The sequence below is a fragment of the Anastrepha ludens genome, chromosome 3 (assembly GCF_028408465.1).
Source record: "Anastrepha ludens isolate Willacy chromosome 3, idAnaLude1.1, whole genome shotgun sequence".
NCBI classification, from domain to species: domain Eukaryota; kingdom Metazoa; phylum Arthropoda; class Insecta; order Diptera; family Tephritidae; genus Anastrepha; species Anastrepha ludens.
Window position 1 is genome coordinate 128,607,139 of NC_071499.1, and position 16,960 is coordinate 128,624,098.

At 37.4% G+C, this 16,960-nt stretch overlaps 1 protein-coding gene across 1 annotated transcript; it reads left to right on the forward strand.

Annotated features, from left to right (window-relative positions):
* The first annotated feature begins 843 nt into the window (after positions 1–843).
* On the forward strand, positions 844–1,573 carry LOC128856757 (chymotrypsin-elastase inhibitor ixodidin). The gene is made up of 2 exons (XM_054092073.1): positions 844–1,084; positions 1,188–1,573. Exons 1-2 carry the CDS (start codon positions 991–993, stop codon positions 1,367–1,369), a joined length of 276 nt encoding a protein of 91 aa, XP_053948048.1. The 5' UTR covers positions 844–990; the 3' UTR covers positions 1,370–1,573.
* The last annotated feature ends 15,387 nt before the right edge of the window (positions 1,574–16,960 follow it).

Here is a 16,960-nt window from a genome sequence, read left to right on the forward strand (position 1 = left end):
TAAAAAAAAACAATTGTAAGTATTCAAAAATTTTAAAAATAAAGAAACAAATATTTTTAAAGATATGAAAAACAATATTAAAAAAATATTTTTGTATTTGTAAATAAGTTTTTTTTTGAAGTATGGTTTTTTATATCTTTAAACATATTTGTTTCTTTATTTATAAAATTTTTGAATCCTTAACCATTTTTTTTTCATATTTTAAAAAATTTTCTTTTTTAAACTTTTGAGATTTTTAAGAACAATTTTTTATTTTAGTGTTTGATATATTCTTTGATAATTCTTTAAGATTAAAAAAATTTTTTATTTTTTTATTTTTAAAATATCCTTTTTTATTGGTATTTATGTATTTGTATTTTTTTTTAAATTACTGTTTTTTATATCTTTAAAAATACTTTTTTTTTATTTTTAAAATTTTTGAATACTTACAATTGTTTTTTTTTAAATAATAAATAATAAAATATTTCTAAAGATAAAAAAAATATTTTTAAAAACCTTATTTTTAAAATAATTTTTTGTTAAATATAATATTTTTAAAAATAATTTTTTTTTAATAAAAAAATATTTTAAAAATAAAATTTTTTTACCATCACAAAAATATTTGTTTAAATATTAAAAATATTTTTTTTTTTAATATTAAAAAAGAAATGTTTTATACAATAAGCCCAAGATACCCCTACTCTCAATTTTCTTCACCGCTAAAAAGATTCTTTCATTACTAAAACTTACTCATTCTAGATTTTGCTTCTATTCTAAATTTGTCATCTGGCCACCTTGCAACAATATCAGCAAACAGCGGTACTTTACTGCAGTGTCTCGCTACATTAAATTAATGCAAGCACTCCGGCTAAAACTCAGTTAGCAGCTGTCGGTTGGAGGCAAAATACGTTCAATTAGCGAAGCGAAGCTGATAAAAATATTTTATTTTGTTACTAATTAAATAACTGCCTACAAAAACAAAACAAAAAAAGAAACAACAAGAGCAAAAACATGTTAAGCACAAATTCTAGCAAGCTTTGGGGGTTCGTTTTGCTTTTTTGCTGCAGCTTAGCGTTGGTGTGCGATGCTCAGGAAAGCACTACAAGTGAGCTATAAATTGTTTTTGTAAATGTTTCTGAGATTAGAAAATTAAATAAAATTTCAGGAAAATTAACGTTTTTCTACTTCTTTACTTATTTCTTCCGCAGATAAACCCTGTCCACCCAACGAGACTTATACACCCTGTGGTTCACCCTGTCAAACTGAATGCTCCACGCTGAATGAGCCATGTCGGATACAGAATATTCGCTGCCCCGATGGTTGTTATTGTAATGAAGGTTATGCACGCGATAGTAATGGGGTTTGCATACCGAAGAAAGATTGCCCGTAAAACTAAAGGAATGAAGAGTGAAAAATTGATAAATAACCAGGTTTATTAAAAATGTAAAAAAATTAAAAACAAAATTCTTGTTTTTGAGCAAAAATGGTAAAAAAGAAATTGTATAAGATTTGAAGGATTTTAAAGAAAATAAATTCGAGTTGATTTGACTAAAATACAAATTTTAGGAAAAAATGTATAAAAAAGATTTGAAAATAAATAAAAAAATTTAATGCAAAAAAAAAAAACCAAAAATCATAAAGAAAAAATAAAAAAAAAAATTTTAAAAAAATATAAAAATTTTGTCAAATATACAAAAAAAAATTGGCTGTTTGTTATTTCAAAGCATATCTAATTATTTATTTTAAACTACTTTACTGCATACAAATACACTTTATTTCGAAAAAAATTATTAAAAGAAATTGTTTCTTTAATTGTATTACAAAACACTTGTTTTCATTTAATAAATACAACTTTTTACTGAAAATTCACTATAATTTAACTTACTGAAAATTCATTTTCTTTTATAATTACATCAACAATACTTATAAAAATAGTTGTCGTTGTTTTCCGACAAAGAAATATACACAATTGATTCGAGCTTCTTATAAAACCTCTTTGAAAATGAAGCCTTACAAAATATATTTTTTAAAAACTTTTTAAATATTTTTTAACAACATCTTAAATATTAAGAAAAAGACGTTGTCTGTAAGGTCGGTTTACTGACGATAGTTTAACGTGACAACGTCATAAGAAAATACTGATGGAATGGTTGCATTTTGCAATAGAAAATTTTAATATTATTTGTTTGATAGATATTTTGTATGGATATAGAGAAGGAGGTAAATGGAATCGCAATGGAATTGATCAAGTTACATTTACACAAACGTGAAAAATTACGAAACATTATCAAATTCATGAAAGATATGTTCAATTTCGATTGCGCATCAGACGTTAATAAGTAAACAACACTAAGAGGCCCCATCATCGATTTGACTTTTTCAAGACACATTACACTCGAAACACTCCCTTTCATTTCCTACTTTTCCTATCATCGTCCTATTCTCAAAAGAGAAATGGTTCATTACCATGCACACAGGAAGAAGGCATATGCAAATACAAATGTGTGAATTTATATACACATGCGCATATACATACATATAGGTATATGCTCACTCAAGTAGGACAGAGCCAGATGTTGAACGTTGCGGAACGCGGGGACCGATTGTGCTCTTTGTTGTTCGTTCCGCGCTCTCCTTTGCAGTTCAAGCAAGGTACATTAGCTTACATTTGCTTGCGTACAAAATAGATTCGTACATTTGATATGTCCATATGATTTGTATGCATCTTTACATATAGATTTGTTCTTTTTGTTTGAAAATTGCGCGAAATTGTATATGTGCATATGTATATGCATGTTTATATGTTTTGGCATAGGACATATGTATATTAGACTATGAAAATTGCACCAAAGTATATGTATGTATCCATGTTTATATACATATAATATATTAGTATACAACATATCTTATAAGGAATGTGGAAAATATTACCCTACATTTTTTCCTTCATATATAATAATAAATTAATAATAAAAACATTAATACAACAGGTATTATTAGCAACTAGCCGTCACTAATTACAAAAAAGAGAAGTTCAGGAAAAAAGAGTAATTCAAGCTGTTACTTGCCTCGTAGATATTATGACTGCGAAACATGGCGTGAGGTCGTTGCAACAACAAAAAAGCTTCAGACCTTCATAAATCGCTGCCTTAGAGTCATCCTGTGCTTATGTTAGCTCGATAACTGGCAAAGTAGGCAAAGACAAGTTACTATTGTACAATTTTTGTTAAAACATCTGTATTAGTCTGTAAGACTTGCTCTGTTGAATAATTTACTTCAACAAATAAGAAGTGAAAAAAGCAAGAAAAGTTTTTGATTGAAAATAAGATGTTGGAAATTTATTTATATTAATAACTTATGTATTTTGTGCATCAGAAACATAAAAAAAAATTTTATTCAATTCAATTTTAAATAAACGAATTTTACAAAAAAAAATTTACGAAAAAAAATTTTCTTTACAAAACAAAAATCAGAAACACTTAAAACAAATTTTACAAAAAAAATTTATAAACAAAATTTACAGAAACAAAAATCTTAAAAAATATTTTACAAAAAAAAAAAAAATGTATAAACAAAATTTACAAGAAAAACTTTTTTAACAAAAAAATTTTTAACCAAAAAGGGGTTTTTTAAAGTTTCATAGTTTTGTTTTACAAAAAAAGATTTTTAATATTTAACAATTTTTTTAACAATTCTTCTATGGTTCTATACTTATCTGATTGAGAACAACATTCATTGAACAAATTTTTTTTAACTGGTCTTAGTACTTTCAGAAAATATTTTGTTAATTGTTTTATTGAAAAGAACTTTTTTTAAATGCATAAAAAAAATAAGTAAAGAAATTGTATGTATAGAACTGGTTTGAGATTCTTTACTTACCTTATTCAAAATAAAAAATTAAGCAAAATTATTTGATTTAGTCACAACACTTTGTATTCTCTCTACGTTCCCTCCTACTATTACCACTACTTTTATCTCTAAAACTTATTCTGTCTTACTCACTATTATTTTCTATTTATTAATTTAAAGTTCAATTGTTACTTGATGTTTAATATCGGTATGTATGTAATCTGGTCTTAAGGTCAAACATTGCAAAAATAACTTGTGGTTGTATGCTAGACTTAATAAATAAATAAATAAAATAAAATAATGTACGTATATCAAGAATCAAAATATGCAAAAACATGGTCAAAACAACAAGAACAGAACAAAATTGCTCTTTGTCATTTTAAATCCCAGAAAAATAATTGATTCTAGCTTGCTTTACTCAGCTTCGTGCAATCAAAACGTTTCATAGGGGATTTTTCAGTGGCTTTCTGTGAAGTGAGTGCATCGTTGATATTGTTGTTGTTTTGTTTTGTCTACACAACACGCAAAACCGTTTAAAAATAATTACAAATGGAAACCAGAAACAGCTGTATAAATCCACCTACAAAAAAAAAAATGAAATATAAAAAAATGTAGTTCACTTATGAACCAGTTATGGGTATTAAAATTGCACTCATTTTAGCAAAATTAAACAAAATATTTTTTACTATAAGTACTCCGGCTGAAATACTCATCACATTAATTTTTCAGAGCTCTGTGGTACCTGCAGTGGCAATAAAACTGTTGGGATGAAGTAATAGCAGAGAATGCCACAGTGCCAACAAAACGCTGCTAGGCTAGTGCAGGGTGGTTTGGGTGCAAAATTCTGTTGAATAACTGTTTCGTCGGAGAATTTTAATTTAATAAATATTTGCATTAAAATGCTCTAGTTTCATTTGGTTTTAACAATTTTTATCACAAGCGCTTATCTTGATTTTATATGCAGTTATGCATTAGGAAAGCTAAAAGCACACAACACAGCTAGGTACTTGTGTATTCTGACACGTTAGAAATAATTAAATCAGACGTTGACGTGAATGCCAAGAGCGCCTGTGTGTATGCAACAATAAGTATATTCATCTACCTATAAAAGCCAAGACAAAACTGTGGATATTAGAGATACTAAGCCCGAAATTTCGGGATTGTGTTATTTTACGTACATAGGCATAGGTGAAATGGTTGAAGTGCCAGTCTGGCACTCCTCAAGTAGCACTAAAGCGCCGTTTTGATAGGCATAATTGCCTTCAAAAATTAGTAGTTATTATTATCATTATTAAGATATTGGGGCTGTGTAAAGTCTAAATGCTTTGTGTATAAACCAGCTTCGATTGGGCATTGGAGGCCCACATTACTAAAGTTATTTACGAGATTCCGACCGAAGCCCTCCAGCGAGTCATTCAAAATTGGTGTTTACGGATGGTAGAATTACGGGGCAGTTGCGGCCAACATTTGAAAAGGATTATCTTTAAAAATTAAATTTCATGAATGGTTCTGCCCAAAAATAATAAAAATTGCCCAATCAATTTGAATTTTCGTTATTTTATTTCAATTTCAAATCCGATACCTCTAAATTGATCACCCTTTATATGGTACTAATTTTGATCTTCCCGTTGTCTCCAAAAATGTGCATTGACAACTGTTGTGGAAAGACAAATCTTATGAGGCTGAGAGTCTCAGAGCTGCCAATGTTTGTCATCATTCACAATCCCGAAATTTTTATGTCCGCGCCGATTTGCAGTATTGCTATGCCAAGCGGGTATACCCCATGTATTTATCTATACTACTTATTTGATTAGAACCTGCAAAGTAAGTGCCTACATATATATAAATATATTCATTTGCATGTGCTGTTTTTGTAGACCTGTCACTGCTGCTGGTTGGATTTTGCTATTCGTGTTATTGTTGCTGGCCTTAATTGCAGCGCACGCAGCAGATTATTCGACAATTTCCGTTTGTTGAACATTTTGTGCAGAAGTTAATTTCATTTCCGTCAATTAATTTCCGTTATACGGCTGCTTTGCAAATGGCGGTACAATTAATTACCCTAAAATTATAAGCATAATTGAGCCACCGCAATGTACATAGTTGCGCCATTGAGGCGGAGGGGAAAGAACTGTGTTAGGCGACCAGGCGAAAATTGCTTAGTAGCTGTGGGAAAAGTATAGAAAAAATTAATGAAATAATTTGAAAAACTTCCTTATTTATTTTCATTAATTCTAATTAGAAATTTATTTTTTCTGCTTTCCAATAAAAATAATTGCAGTCAAACTCATATGAGGATTAAAATCCATTCATCTTTACTGCTTATACTTTTCGACTACTTGAATTTGCTGTCTACCAACTTCCAAACCATGATTGCATTTCGGGGTGTGACGGTTCGTTAGGCAGGCGACAAAAGCCAAGTACTCAAGAAGACGGCGGCAACTACAAAATTACGTACTTTCGAACATTTAAGGCGCAGTCATGCAATACCTTGCAAACTCCTCCGTGTATGCAATGATAGGCGGCGTACAAAGTTCAGTAACGGAAGTGTAATGAAGAGCTATATAGAGAGTGAGAAAACAGTGGAGAGAGAGTGAAAGAGCGAGTTTGGTGCAGCGCGTGCGATACGTGTCGGACTGTGGCTGTAAAATATGTAATTAAGCAATGAAGCAACGCATTGTTGCATTTTAAGGGCAATTAAAGAACTTTTGACAGTTGAAGTTTTGCGGCTTCTCAACTTCCCGCAATGACAGCAACAACTGTAGCAACGTTGAGACAAGCACAAGCGTTGCGTGATTGCATGGAAAAAGTAGCTTGTTGTTGCTGCTTATGATACGGTACTTGGCGAAATGGAGGTAGGAGTATTTTAGGTGATTGAAAAAGTGAAGGGAATGAAAAGCTGAAGGATGTATGAAAAGTAATTGTGAGTTGGAGAAAGTTGTAGGCTATGAAGCGTTGGGTGTTATGCAAACACAGAGTGGTCCATTTGAAGTTTCGAATTTAATTTAATTCGGCTATAAGTAAAATATTTTTGAATTATTTTTTTAAAGTAGGAGCTTGTTTTTGAGCTTGTTTTAATGCGGCTATAAATAAAATACTTTCTATGGCTTCTTTTTTTGACGTGATAACGTCTTATAATTCGGTTTAGCAGGCTGCACGCACGAAAAAATGTGTCTTTACCTTGCTCATTAGTGTTACCTTGCTCATTTGTCGTTACCTTGCTCATTGCCGTTACCTTGAATGAACTGCAAGCGAAAGCGCGGAACGAACAAAGCAAACGAACGGCAACGTTCGACATCTTGCTCTCTCCTACTTAAGTGAGCGTATATATGTATGTATATGCGCATATGTACATATTATATATAAATTCACGTATTTGTATTTGTATATGTCTTCTTATTGATTATTATTAATTTGATTTACTTGAAGAATTTAAAATAAAACCATGTTTGTTAATAATACCTGTTGTTTTAATGTTATTATTATTAATTTTTGACGTGATAACGTCTTATAATTCGATTTAACAGGCTGCACGCACGAAAAAATGTGTTGTTACCTTGCTCATATGTCGTTACCTTGCTCATTAGTGTTACCTTGCTCATATGTCGTTACCTTGCTCATTGCCGTTACCTTGCTCATTGCATTGAATGAACTGCAAGCGAAAGCGCGGAACGAACGACAAAGCAAGCAAAGCAAACGAACGGCAACGTTCGACATCTTGCTCTCTCCTACTTAAGTGAGCGTATATATGTATGTATATGCGCAAATGTACATATATAAATTCACGTATTTGTATTTGCATATGCCTTCTTATTGATTATTATTAATTTGATTTACTTGAAGAATTTAAAATAAAACCATGTTTGTTAATAATACCTGTTGTTTTAATGTTATTATTATTATTATATACCCGGAGGTCCACGCTCCTTCTGGATCGGGCGGCTAAGCTGGGCTCCAAGCTACCGGGGGGGTCGGCAGGTTGCGGATCGCCGGAAGGCCTGCAATTGCAGGGTAGTTGTGAATAAGTTTTAACAAGTTTGCAGGGTAGTTGTGAATAAGTTTTAACAAATAAGCAACCCCCGACAAGGAGCGGCTGGAACAGAGGACGCGGTACAAAAGCTAGCTAGTCCGATGAAGTTTCAGTGACAAAGGCGAATAGACACCGCCTTTCCAAAATTATGTGTCCCCTTCATCATGCGTGGGCATGATGAACATACAAAAAACCAGAAGCATATGACTCAAAGCGAGCGGCTCCCTGGTCAGCGTCTGCTCTCCAAAGTAGAGCGGCTGCCTCAACATCATCACACAGAAACTGTGATGAAACAAACGAACCTGGCAATGAAACGGATATAGATTTTAACAAACGTTTTGGATTTGATGATTTTGGGCTGACGGTTGCAACAGTCTGTTACCTTAGTACACAGGAGTGAAATCCTGTGGAAACGGCTCTCAGGTAAATGTTGCAGACCGCCTCCGTCCTGTTAAACCCGTGGCGGGTCTTCAAGTACGTTCGAAGCTACGTCGCCATTAAGTTGGCGGTACAGGCTCAGATGAGAAATTCCTGACTAATGCCATCCTGGCTCTGAACGCAACAGCCCATAAGGTTTTGCGTCAACCCTTTGCGCGGCCTCCCTGCAATGCATAGATAACCGCGGGGAAAAAGCGGCAACTGTACATCGAGCAGAGATAGCGGCTTGAAGTGAGGACCCTTATAAACATGAACGCACAAACAAAAACACAACAAACACAACAAACACAACAGACTCAACAGATAAGCAAGCTACAGACGCCATTGCAACAGAGGGGATCACCTGGTTACGAAGGCCTGGAAGCTTTCAGAAGAAGAAGTCAGATTCAACACTCGCCGCCGCGAACTCTGGGAGAAAAATTGGGACTCAACGAGAGGGCTGACGCCTCTCTGACACCATCCTTACCAGAGATAAACAAAAAAGATGCGCTAAACACCCCTACTGATGAACAGGGCCTGCCCTCCGAGAAAAGTTCACCAAAGCAGGAGTTCATAGCAAAGATGAGGACAGGAGAAGAGGAAGCTCTCATGAAGTGCCGCCTCACGCTAGGGAAAATGAAACTGGTAATGCTGAAGCAGAAAAATATAAGTATCGACGTAAAAAACGGCGTATCCGAACTAGACGAGCTCTTCGACATTATTGAAAGCCTGAGACGAAACTGGATTAAAGCGGAACACGAAGCCAAAAAAGTAAGGCCGGTGAAACCAGCAGAAGCCCAAAGTGACCCAAGTAATTTGATCACTCCGACGGCTGTATCATCGAAACGGGCGGCCTCGAGCCCGGCAGAGCAAGGGACGGGGAAAAGAGTATGCGAGAGTGGCAAAACTGATTGGAAAACAGTGACTAGAAAAAAGACGAAAAAACAAGACGCAGAAACACAAATCAAGCAGAGACCTCAGACAAAAAGGGACGAAAGAAAACCCAAACAGCGGTCGGAAGCAGTACTCTTCAAACCGGCGGAAGGACGAAGTTACGCCGAAGTTCTGCAAAACCTCCGCCAATACGTTAAATCAGACGAGAACCATGTGGAAGTTCGGGCAATAAGGAAAACCAAATCGGGCGCACTCCTCCTTGAACTAGACAAAAGTATAAAACTAGGACCAGAGTTCCATGAAGCTCTGAGGAGCAAGATGAAAGATATCGCTTCCGTAAGCGAGCTGAAAAACAAAACAACAATTGAGATACGGGACCTAGACTCACTGACTACAGCAGACGAAGTTGCAACGGCCGTTAACCAACTATTAGGCGAGACCAACGAGGAAATCACTGTTAAACTATCAGCACCAAACAGCCGAGAACAGCTAAAAGCGTATGTGACGCTATCGTCAGAAGGCGCAAACAAAATTCTCCAGAAGGAACGCGTTAAAATAGGATGGATCAACTGCAAAATGAGACTCTGCATTGACAAAAAGAAATGCTACCGGTGCTTCGAAACCGGACACTTACAATGGCAGTGTAAAGGGCCTGATAGAAAGGGCAAAGGACTGTGTATACGATGCGGGAAGCCAGGACACAAAATTAAAGAATGCAGCAGCCCACCGGATTGTTGTATATGCCGAAGTAAAGGTGTTTCTGACACAGGACATATGCTAGGCTCAGTACGATGTGCGGCCTACAATGAAACCATGTCGAAATGATAAAGATTCTACAAGGAAACATGCACAGGAGCACTACGGCACACTTACTCCTACCGCAAATTATGCTGGAACAGGAAGCAGACATAGCGGTTCTAAGCGAACAGTACGCCTCTCCAAGTGTTGGATGGTTTATAGAAGATCCCTCTTCTACAGCAGCAATATGGTGCAAGGATAACACGAAACTCCAAGTGACGAACAGTGGAACCGGAAACGGGTACGTCTGGATGAGGAGCCAATGTCTCACAATTACTAGCTGCTACCTTACACCAAGCGATAGCATCGCTGACTTCCAAGCTAAATTGGACAATATTGAAGACACAGCTCGCCAAATAAGCGGGCACACCATCATCGCCGGAGACTTTAACTCTAAGGTCATGGAATGGGGTAGTCGAACAACAAACCCGAGAGGCCAACGAATAATAGACATGGCCGCTAGACTAGGACTCGCCGTTGCAAACGTGGGCAATAAAGCTACCTTTCGAAGACCAGGGTGTGAAGGGACAATTCCGGATATAACTCTAGTATCTGAAAGCTACGCAAACAAAATACGTGAATGGACAGTTCTGGAAGATTACAATGGCAGTGACCACCAGTACATTACCTACTGCGCCGGAGAGACAAACGCTAACGCAACGAAACGCATCAAAAGCTCGCGGAAGTGGAATACATCAAAACTTGACAAAGCAAAACTTATAGCTAAAATTGACGAGGAGCAACCACACCACGAAGAGCCAAGTAGCGCCAGACACAAAGTAGAGATGACGCTGAGAAGGATAACGCAAGCGTGCTCAGCAGCAATGCCCAAGATCAAAAGCGCACACCCAAAGAAGTCCGTGTACTGGTGGACTAACGAAATCCGCGATCGGAGGCATACGTGCATCAGCAAAAGAAGAAAGTATACAAGAGCACGAAGAACCAGCCTCGCCACAACAGAGCACGCCGAATACAAAGCCGCAAAAAGCACCCTAAAGACGGCCATCCTGGAAAGCAAGAAAGAAAAATGGGAGGAACTTCGGCGCGATATAAACCAAAATCCCTGGGGCTTAGGATATAAACTCGTGCTTAACAAGCTCGGAGCAAGGCAGCCACCTCCTGAACTAAGCGAAGCCACTATGGAAAACATAGTGAATACACTCTTCCCCACACATGACCTCATGGCAGATAGAGTTGACGAGGAAAATACCGACCCACCCCCGCTTTTCACGGCAGAGGAACTGAGAGACGCAGCTGCAACCCTCAAAAATAACAAAGCGCCAGGTCCTGACGGGATTCCATCGGAGGTTTTGAAAATTATCGCAGTTGAGCGCCCACAAACGCTTCTCCACATGTACAATGCCTGCTTATATGAAGGAACTTTTCCAGAAATTTGGAAGAGACAAAAGTTAGTCCTCATAAGCAAAGGGAAAGGAGACCCTGAAACCCCATCAGCGTATCGCCCTCTGTGCATGCTCGACACGGCAGGAAAGCTGCTAGAAAAAATGCTGAAACCACGAATGGCTGCAGCGATAAACGAATCGGGAGGCCTCTCGGATAGACAACACGGCTTTAGACCGCGAAGGTCCACAATTGGAGCAATTGAAGATGTAGTAAAGAGCATAGCAAAAGCACGGAGCATAAAACGTTTTCCCCCACCAATCGTGCTCCTCGCTACAATCGATGTAAAAAACGCTTTCAACAGCGCAAAGTGGAAAAATATGATAGACGCATTGGAGAAGCGGTTCAAAATACCCCAACACCTGATGAAGATGATCCGCAGCTACCTCAAAGACCGCGTACTCATCTACGACACAAGAAAAGGACAACGGACAAAAATGATAACCTCTGGCGCGGCCCAAGGGTCCATACTAGGCCGCGATCTCTGGAACGTCAGCTATGACGGCATCCTCACCACCGACATGCCCGACGATTGCTACCTAGTAGGATACGCTGACGATGTCGCAGCAGTAATTACCGCACGGGATGTAGACGCAGCAAGGCGGAAACTTACACAAACGATGACAAGAATCAAGACATGGCTCGACTCGCAAGACCTGAGTTTAGCTCCGGAAAAAACAGAACTGATCCTATTCACGAGAGCGCGCATACCTGTAGAAGTGACAATGCCAGTCTACACAGAGAACAAAACAACCTCAAAAGTAGTGAAATATCTGGGCATCAAACTCGACAACAAACTGACATACTGGGCACAAATCCAGTACGCTGCTGAAAAATCCACCAAAACAATATCAAGGCTATCAAGACTAATGACAAACATCGGAGGACCCATCGCAAGCAGGCGGAAGCTGCTCATGGACACGACGGTATCCATTCTACTATACGGATGTGAAGTATGGGCGGACACACTTAAAACTGAGTGTCGCCGCAAGATCCTGGCCAAGGCCCAAAGAACCGCTGCCCTCCGCGTTGCTTCAGCTTATCGCACGGTATCAGAAGCAGCAGTACTCACTATTAGCGGCACGATACCTATAGATCTGCTAGCGAGAGAGCGAAAAGAACTATGGAACTTCAAAAAGAGCGAGACAAACGCCATAGGAGACCACACACGCGCCCGCACCAAAACGAGCGCAAAGCAGCAAATTAGAGCACATACACTGCAAATATGGCAAGAGCGATGGGAGTCAGAGACGAAAGGCCGATGGACGAAGATACTTATACCAAACCTAGACAAATGGTATAACAGACAGTTCGGCGAGGTAAACTATTATACCACAAAGATGCTATCTGGACATGGATACTTTTACAAATACCTTAACAACATAGGCAAGTCAGAAACCACTAAATGCATCTACGGAGATGCACTTATTGACGACGCAGATCACACTTTCTTCAAATGTGAGAGATGGAAACCAGATCGCACAGCTGTCGAAGGCAGACTAGGCCCCTTAAGAGCTGACAACATCACTGATAAAATGATAGAAAGCGCAGAAAATTGGCAAATTATTCGCACGTATATAGAGCGAGTTCTACGTGCCAAAAAACTTGATATGGACAGAGATCCTAATATACTTGACTAGAAGATAAACCGACAACATGAAGCCCCGCAGATAGAGACAAAAGAAGACGAGCCTATAGCATGAATGCTGGCTACAAATATGGTGGACCCAGACGTGGGTGAATTAGAATTTGGTCCTTTTCATGGACGCCGTTCTGGGCCCTCCCGAAGTAATGTACAAATCAGTTCCGGGAGGGGAGTCTCCCCAGGAGAGGAGGAGGGACTGTTTTAGTGGCCACACCACACGACGCAGTAGACGACGGTCGCTGTAAGTGCGAAGGCATTTTGAACCCTACCTCAAAAAAAAAATTATTATTATATATGAAGGAAAAAATGTGTGGTAATATTTACCATATACCTTATAAGATATGTTGTATACTAATATATGTATATAAACATGCATATACATATACAATTTCGCGCAATTTTCAAAAAGAACAAATCTATATGTAAAGATGCATACAAGTCATATGGACATATCAAATATACGAATCTATGTATTCCGTACGCAAGCAAATGTAAGCTAATGTGCTTGACCTGCAAGCGAGAGCGCGGAACGAACGACAAAGAGCACAATCGGCCCCCGCGTTCGGCAACGTTCGACATCTGGCTCTGTCCTATTTGAGTGAGCATATATATGTATGTACACTGAAGAGCAAAACTGTAACAAAATGTAATACTTTCTATTTCAACACATTTTTTTTTAGACATGTTTTAACAAATCAAATATTTTTTTTGCATAACTTTATTGGCATGTATGTACTCTCTCTCTCAAACCGGTTTGGTGTCAATGCAACAACAACAACACTAGTAGCAAGCAATAATGCAAATAAAGACAAATGTTACAGTTTTGCACTCACTCTTAATTTTCACATTTTCCGTTATTTTTCTCGTAATTATATATTTGGTGGATTTTTAATTATTATAAACGTGACCGTGAATAAGACAAAATGTTAAATCGGGAAGTACAACGCCAAATAATTGATTTGCTGAAGAAGGGCGAGTCTATAAGAAAAATAGCTAAAAAATTCGAAGTGAGCCACATGGCTGTGCAAAGGCTGCGGAAAAATGTACCAGACGCTGTTCCCAGTAACAAAGGAGGCTGGCCAAGGAAGATAAGCGACCGCGATGCCCGCCATCTGGCAAATTTGGTAACAAGCAGCAAGGCGGTCACTCCCAAAGAAGCACTAAAGATGCTGGATATTGATGCCAGTCAGTGGACAGCCAGGCGCAGCCTGTCAAAACTGGGGCTAAAGGCAGCGGAGAAGAAAACCAAGCCAATGCTGACAAAAAGACATGTGCGGTTGAGGCGGGATTTTGTTGCGGCTCACCAAAGCTGGACAGTTGAAGATTGGGATCAGGTACGTCTTTATAAATGGATTATAAAAGACCTTTTTTCATAAAATTTCAAAACGATTGCAGGTTATTTGGTCTGATGAAACCAAAATCAATCGATTTCAGTCAGATGGTCGGGCCTGGTATTGGGTTAAAGACCCAATTGCAGTCCAGCCACATCACATCAAGCAGACAGTAAAACATGGTGGTGGCTCCATTATGGTGTGGGTCCTTTAGTACGAATAGACGGTATAATGCGGAAAGAGGAATACCTGGCCATATTGCAACAAAATCTGCCGGGTGTAGTGGAAAGTATGGGTCTTGCTGCTGAAAAAGTAATTTTTCAGCAAGACAATGACCCTAAGCACACCGCACATGTTGTACGAAATTGGATGCAACGCCAAAAATTTCGTAACTTGAAGTGGCCTCCACAATCACCGGACATGAACCCAATCGAAAATTTATGGAGTCATGTAAAATCGAAGCTTGCCGAATATTCAAGTCCGCCCAGTGGAGTTAATGAGCTGTGGGAGCGAACACGCGATGTATGGGATGCTATTCCGACTGACTTTGTCTTGAGGTATACACGAAGTATGCCCAATCGTTTCCACGAGCTGAAAAAATCCAAAGGATATTGGACATCTTATTAATATTTATTTTATTTATTGTAAAAAATAAAAAATGGGTTGAGTGCAAAACTGTAACATTTGTCTTTATTTGCATTATTGCTTGCTACTAGTGTTGTTGTTGTTGCATTGACACCAAACCGGTTTGAGAGAGAGAGTACATACATACCAATAAAGTTATGCAAAAAAAATATTTGATTTGTTAAAACATGTCTAAAAAAAAATGTGTTGAAATAGAAAGTATTACATTTTGTTACAGTTTTGCTCTTCAGTGTATATGCGCATGTGTATATAAATTCACACATTTGTATTTGCATATGCCTTCTTGCTGTGTGCATGGTAATGAACCATTTCTTTGTTGAGAATAGGACGATGATAGAAAAAGTAGGAAATGAAAGGGAGTGTTTCGAGTGTAAAGTGTCTTGAAAAAGGCAAATCGATGATGGTGCCTCTTAGTGTTGTTGACTTATTAACGTCTGATGCACAATCGAAATTGAAGATATCTTTCATGAATTTGATAAATGTTTCGTAATTTTTCACTTTTGTGTAAATGTAACTTGACCTATTCCATTGCAATTCCATTTACCTCCTCCTCTATATCCATACAAAATATCTATCAGACAAATAAAATCAAAATTTTGTTTTGAAAATTGCAACCATTACATTAGTATTTTCTTATGACGTTGTCACGTTAAACTATCGTCAGTAAACCGACTTTACAGACAACCTCTTTTTTGGAGTTATAGGGTGGATTGGAGTTTGGAATTTAAATAACACGACTCTACAAAATAATTTTCGTTCTTTGTCCTAAAGTTTATTTTATGACTTTCTGCTTTATTATGAACAAAAACGAAGAGAAAATACCTTTTTTGGTATAAAGTTTGCATTCCTAATAGTTACAGTAACAATACTCATTTTTTAATTTTTTATGAATTTTAATTAATTTTAATACATTAAAAAATACCGCGTGATTAGAGTAGGATTTTAATGATCACACAGCGTCGCTAGATGGCGCTAAGGTGATAAACAACCATCAGGTGTTATGTACAAATCTAGAATAACCTAAAATGTCGTCGCGAAAATGTTAATATGAAGCTGATGCATTTTGTTATATAAGTTAATTATTTTAATAAAACACCAATTTATTTTTGATGTAATTTTTATTTATTTCCCTTGCTAATGCAAGGGCAGCCGGTCTCAGCGGAAGAGTTATAACAACTAACTAACTTGGTGACTGCACCTGAATACCTAACTTTGAAATTTAGCTATTGCATGTGGACAACGCGTGACTTGAAGTTGCTGATAGAGCGTCTGCCGTATGTTGGTGATATCGGCTTACGCTCGCTGCTTGAACGTGGGATCGCTGCCTAACTGCCTGCTGCATTGCTTGCTCTGCGGATATGGTGGATATTGTTACATTTATTGTTGCGACTACTTTGTTATTAGAGCCGCAACATGGGTTATTGCTGGTGTTGTTGTCATGTGCCAAAATTATTATGTGTTAACTACTCCCCCACTTGAAGTGAAGCCGTCCTCGGCTTCCTTTATGGCCTTGTTCAACCTTACTTTGTTGTTCCATTGTTTAATGGAGATAAGCGCGGTAATTACCATGACAGCTATTCCAAGGACTATCAAAGAGCTTATGGATTGAACTGATCGCGTATTGATCAGTCCCTGCAACTGCGATATGTGCTTCAGATTTCTTATGTTGATTTTTTGCAGGTAAGGAAGTGATAGTACCGATATGTGATCGGTAAAGTTAATATTCTGAGCGGGAGCGGCTTCTGGACGCGAACGGGCTATTTTATTCCAGTTGGTGTAAGTGGTGGTATTAATAGTTATTTCTCCTTCAAAAGTAATTAGAAAAGTGCCTTTGGTCAACTCTGTAAGGTTCCCGTCAAATATCGACGCGGGTTGGTTATTTATTAATACAATCCCATTATCGATTTCTTCAGCAACTACTATCTGATCGGCTGATTTCGACTTACAGTTTGCAGAGTGTTTATTTAGAAG

Coding starts and splice junctions, on each gene's coding strand:
- LOC128856757 (XM_054092073.1), top strand. CDS start 991: ATGTTAAGCACAAATTCTAGCAAGCTTTGGGGGTTCGTTTTGCTTTTT. Junction 1,085..1,187: donor TGCTCAGGAAAGCACTACAA/GTGAGCTATAAA, acceptor TTTCTTCCGCAG/ATAAACCCTGTCCACCCAAC.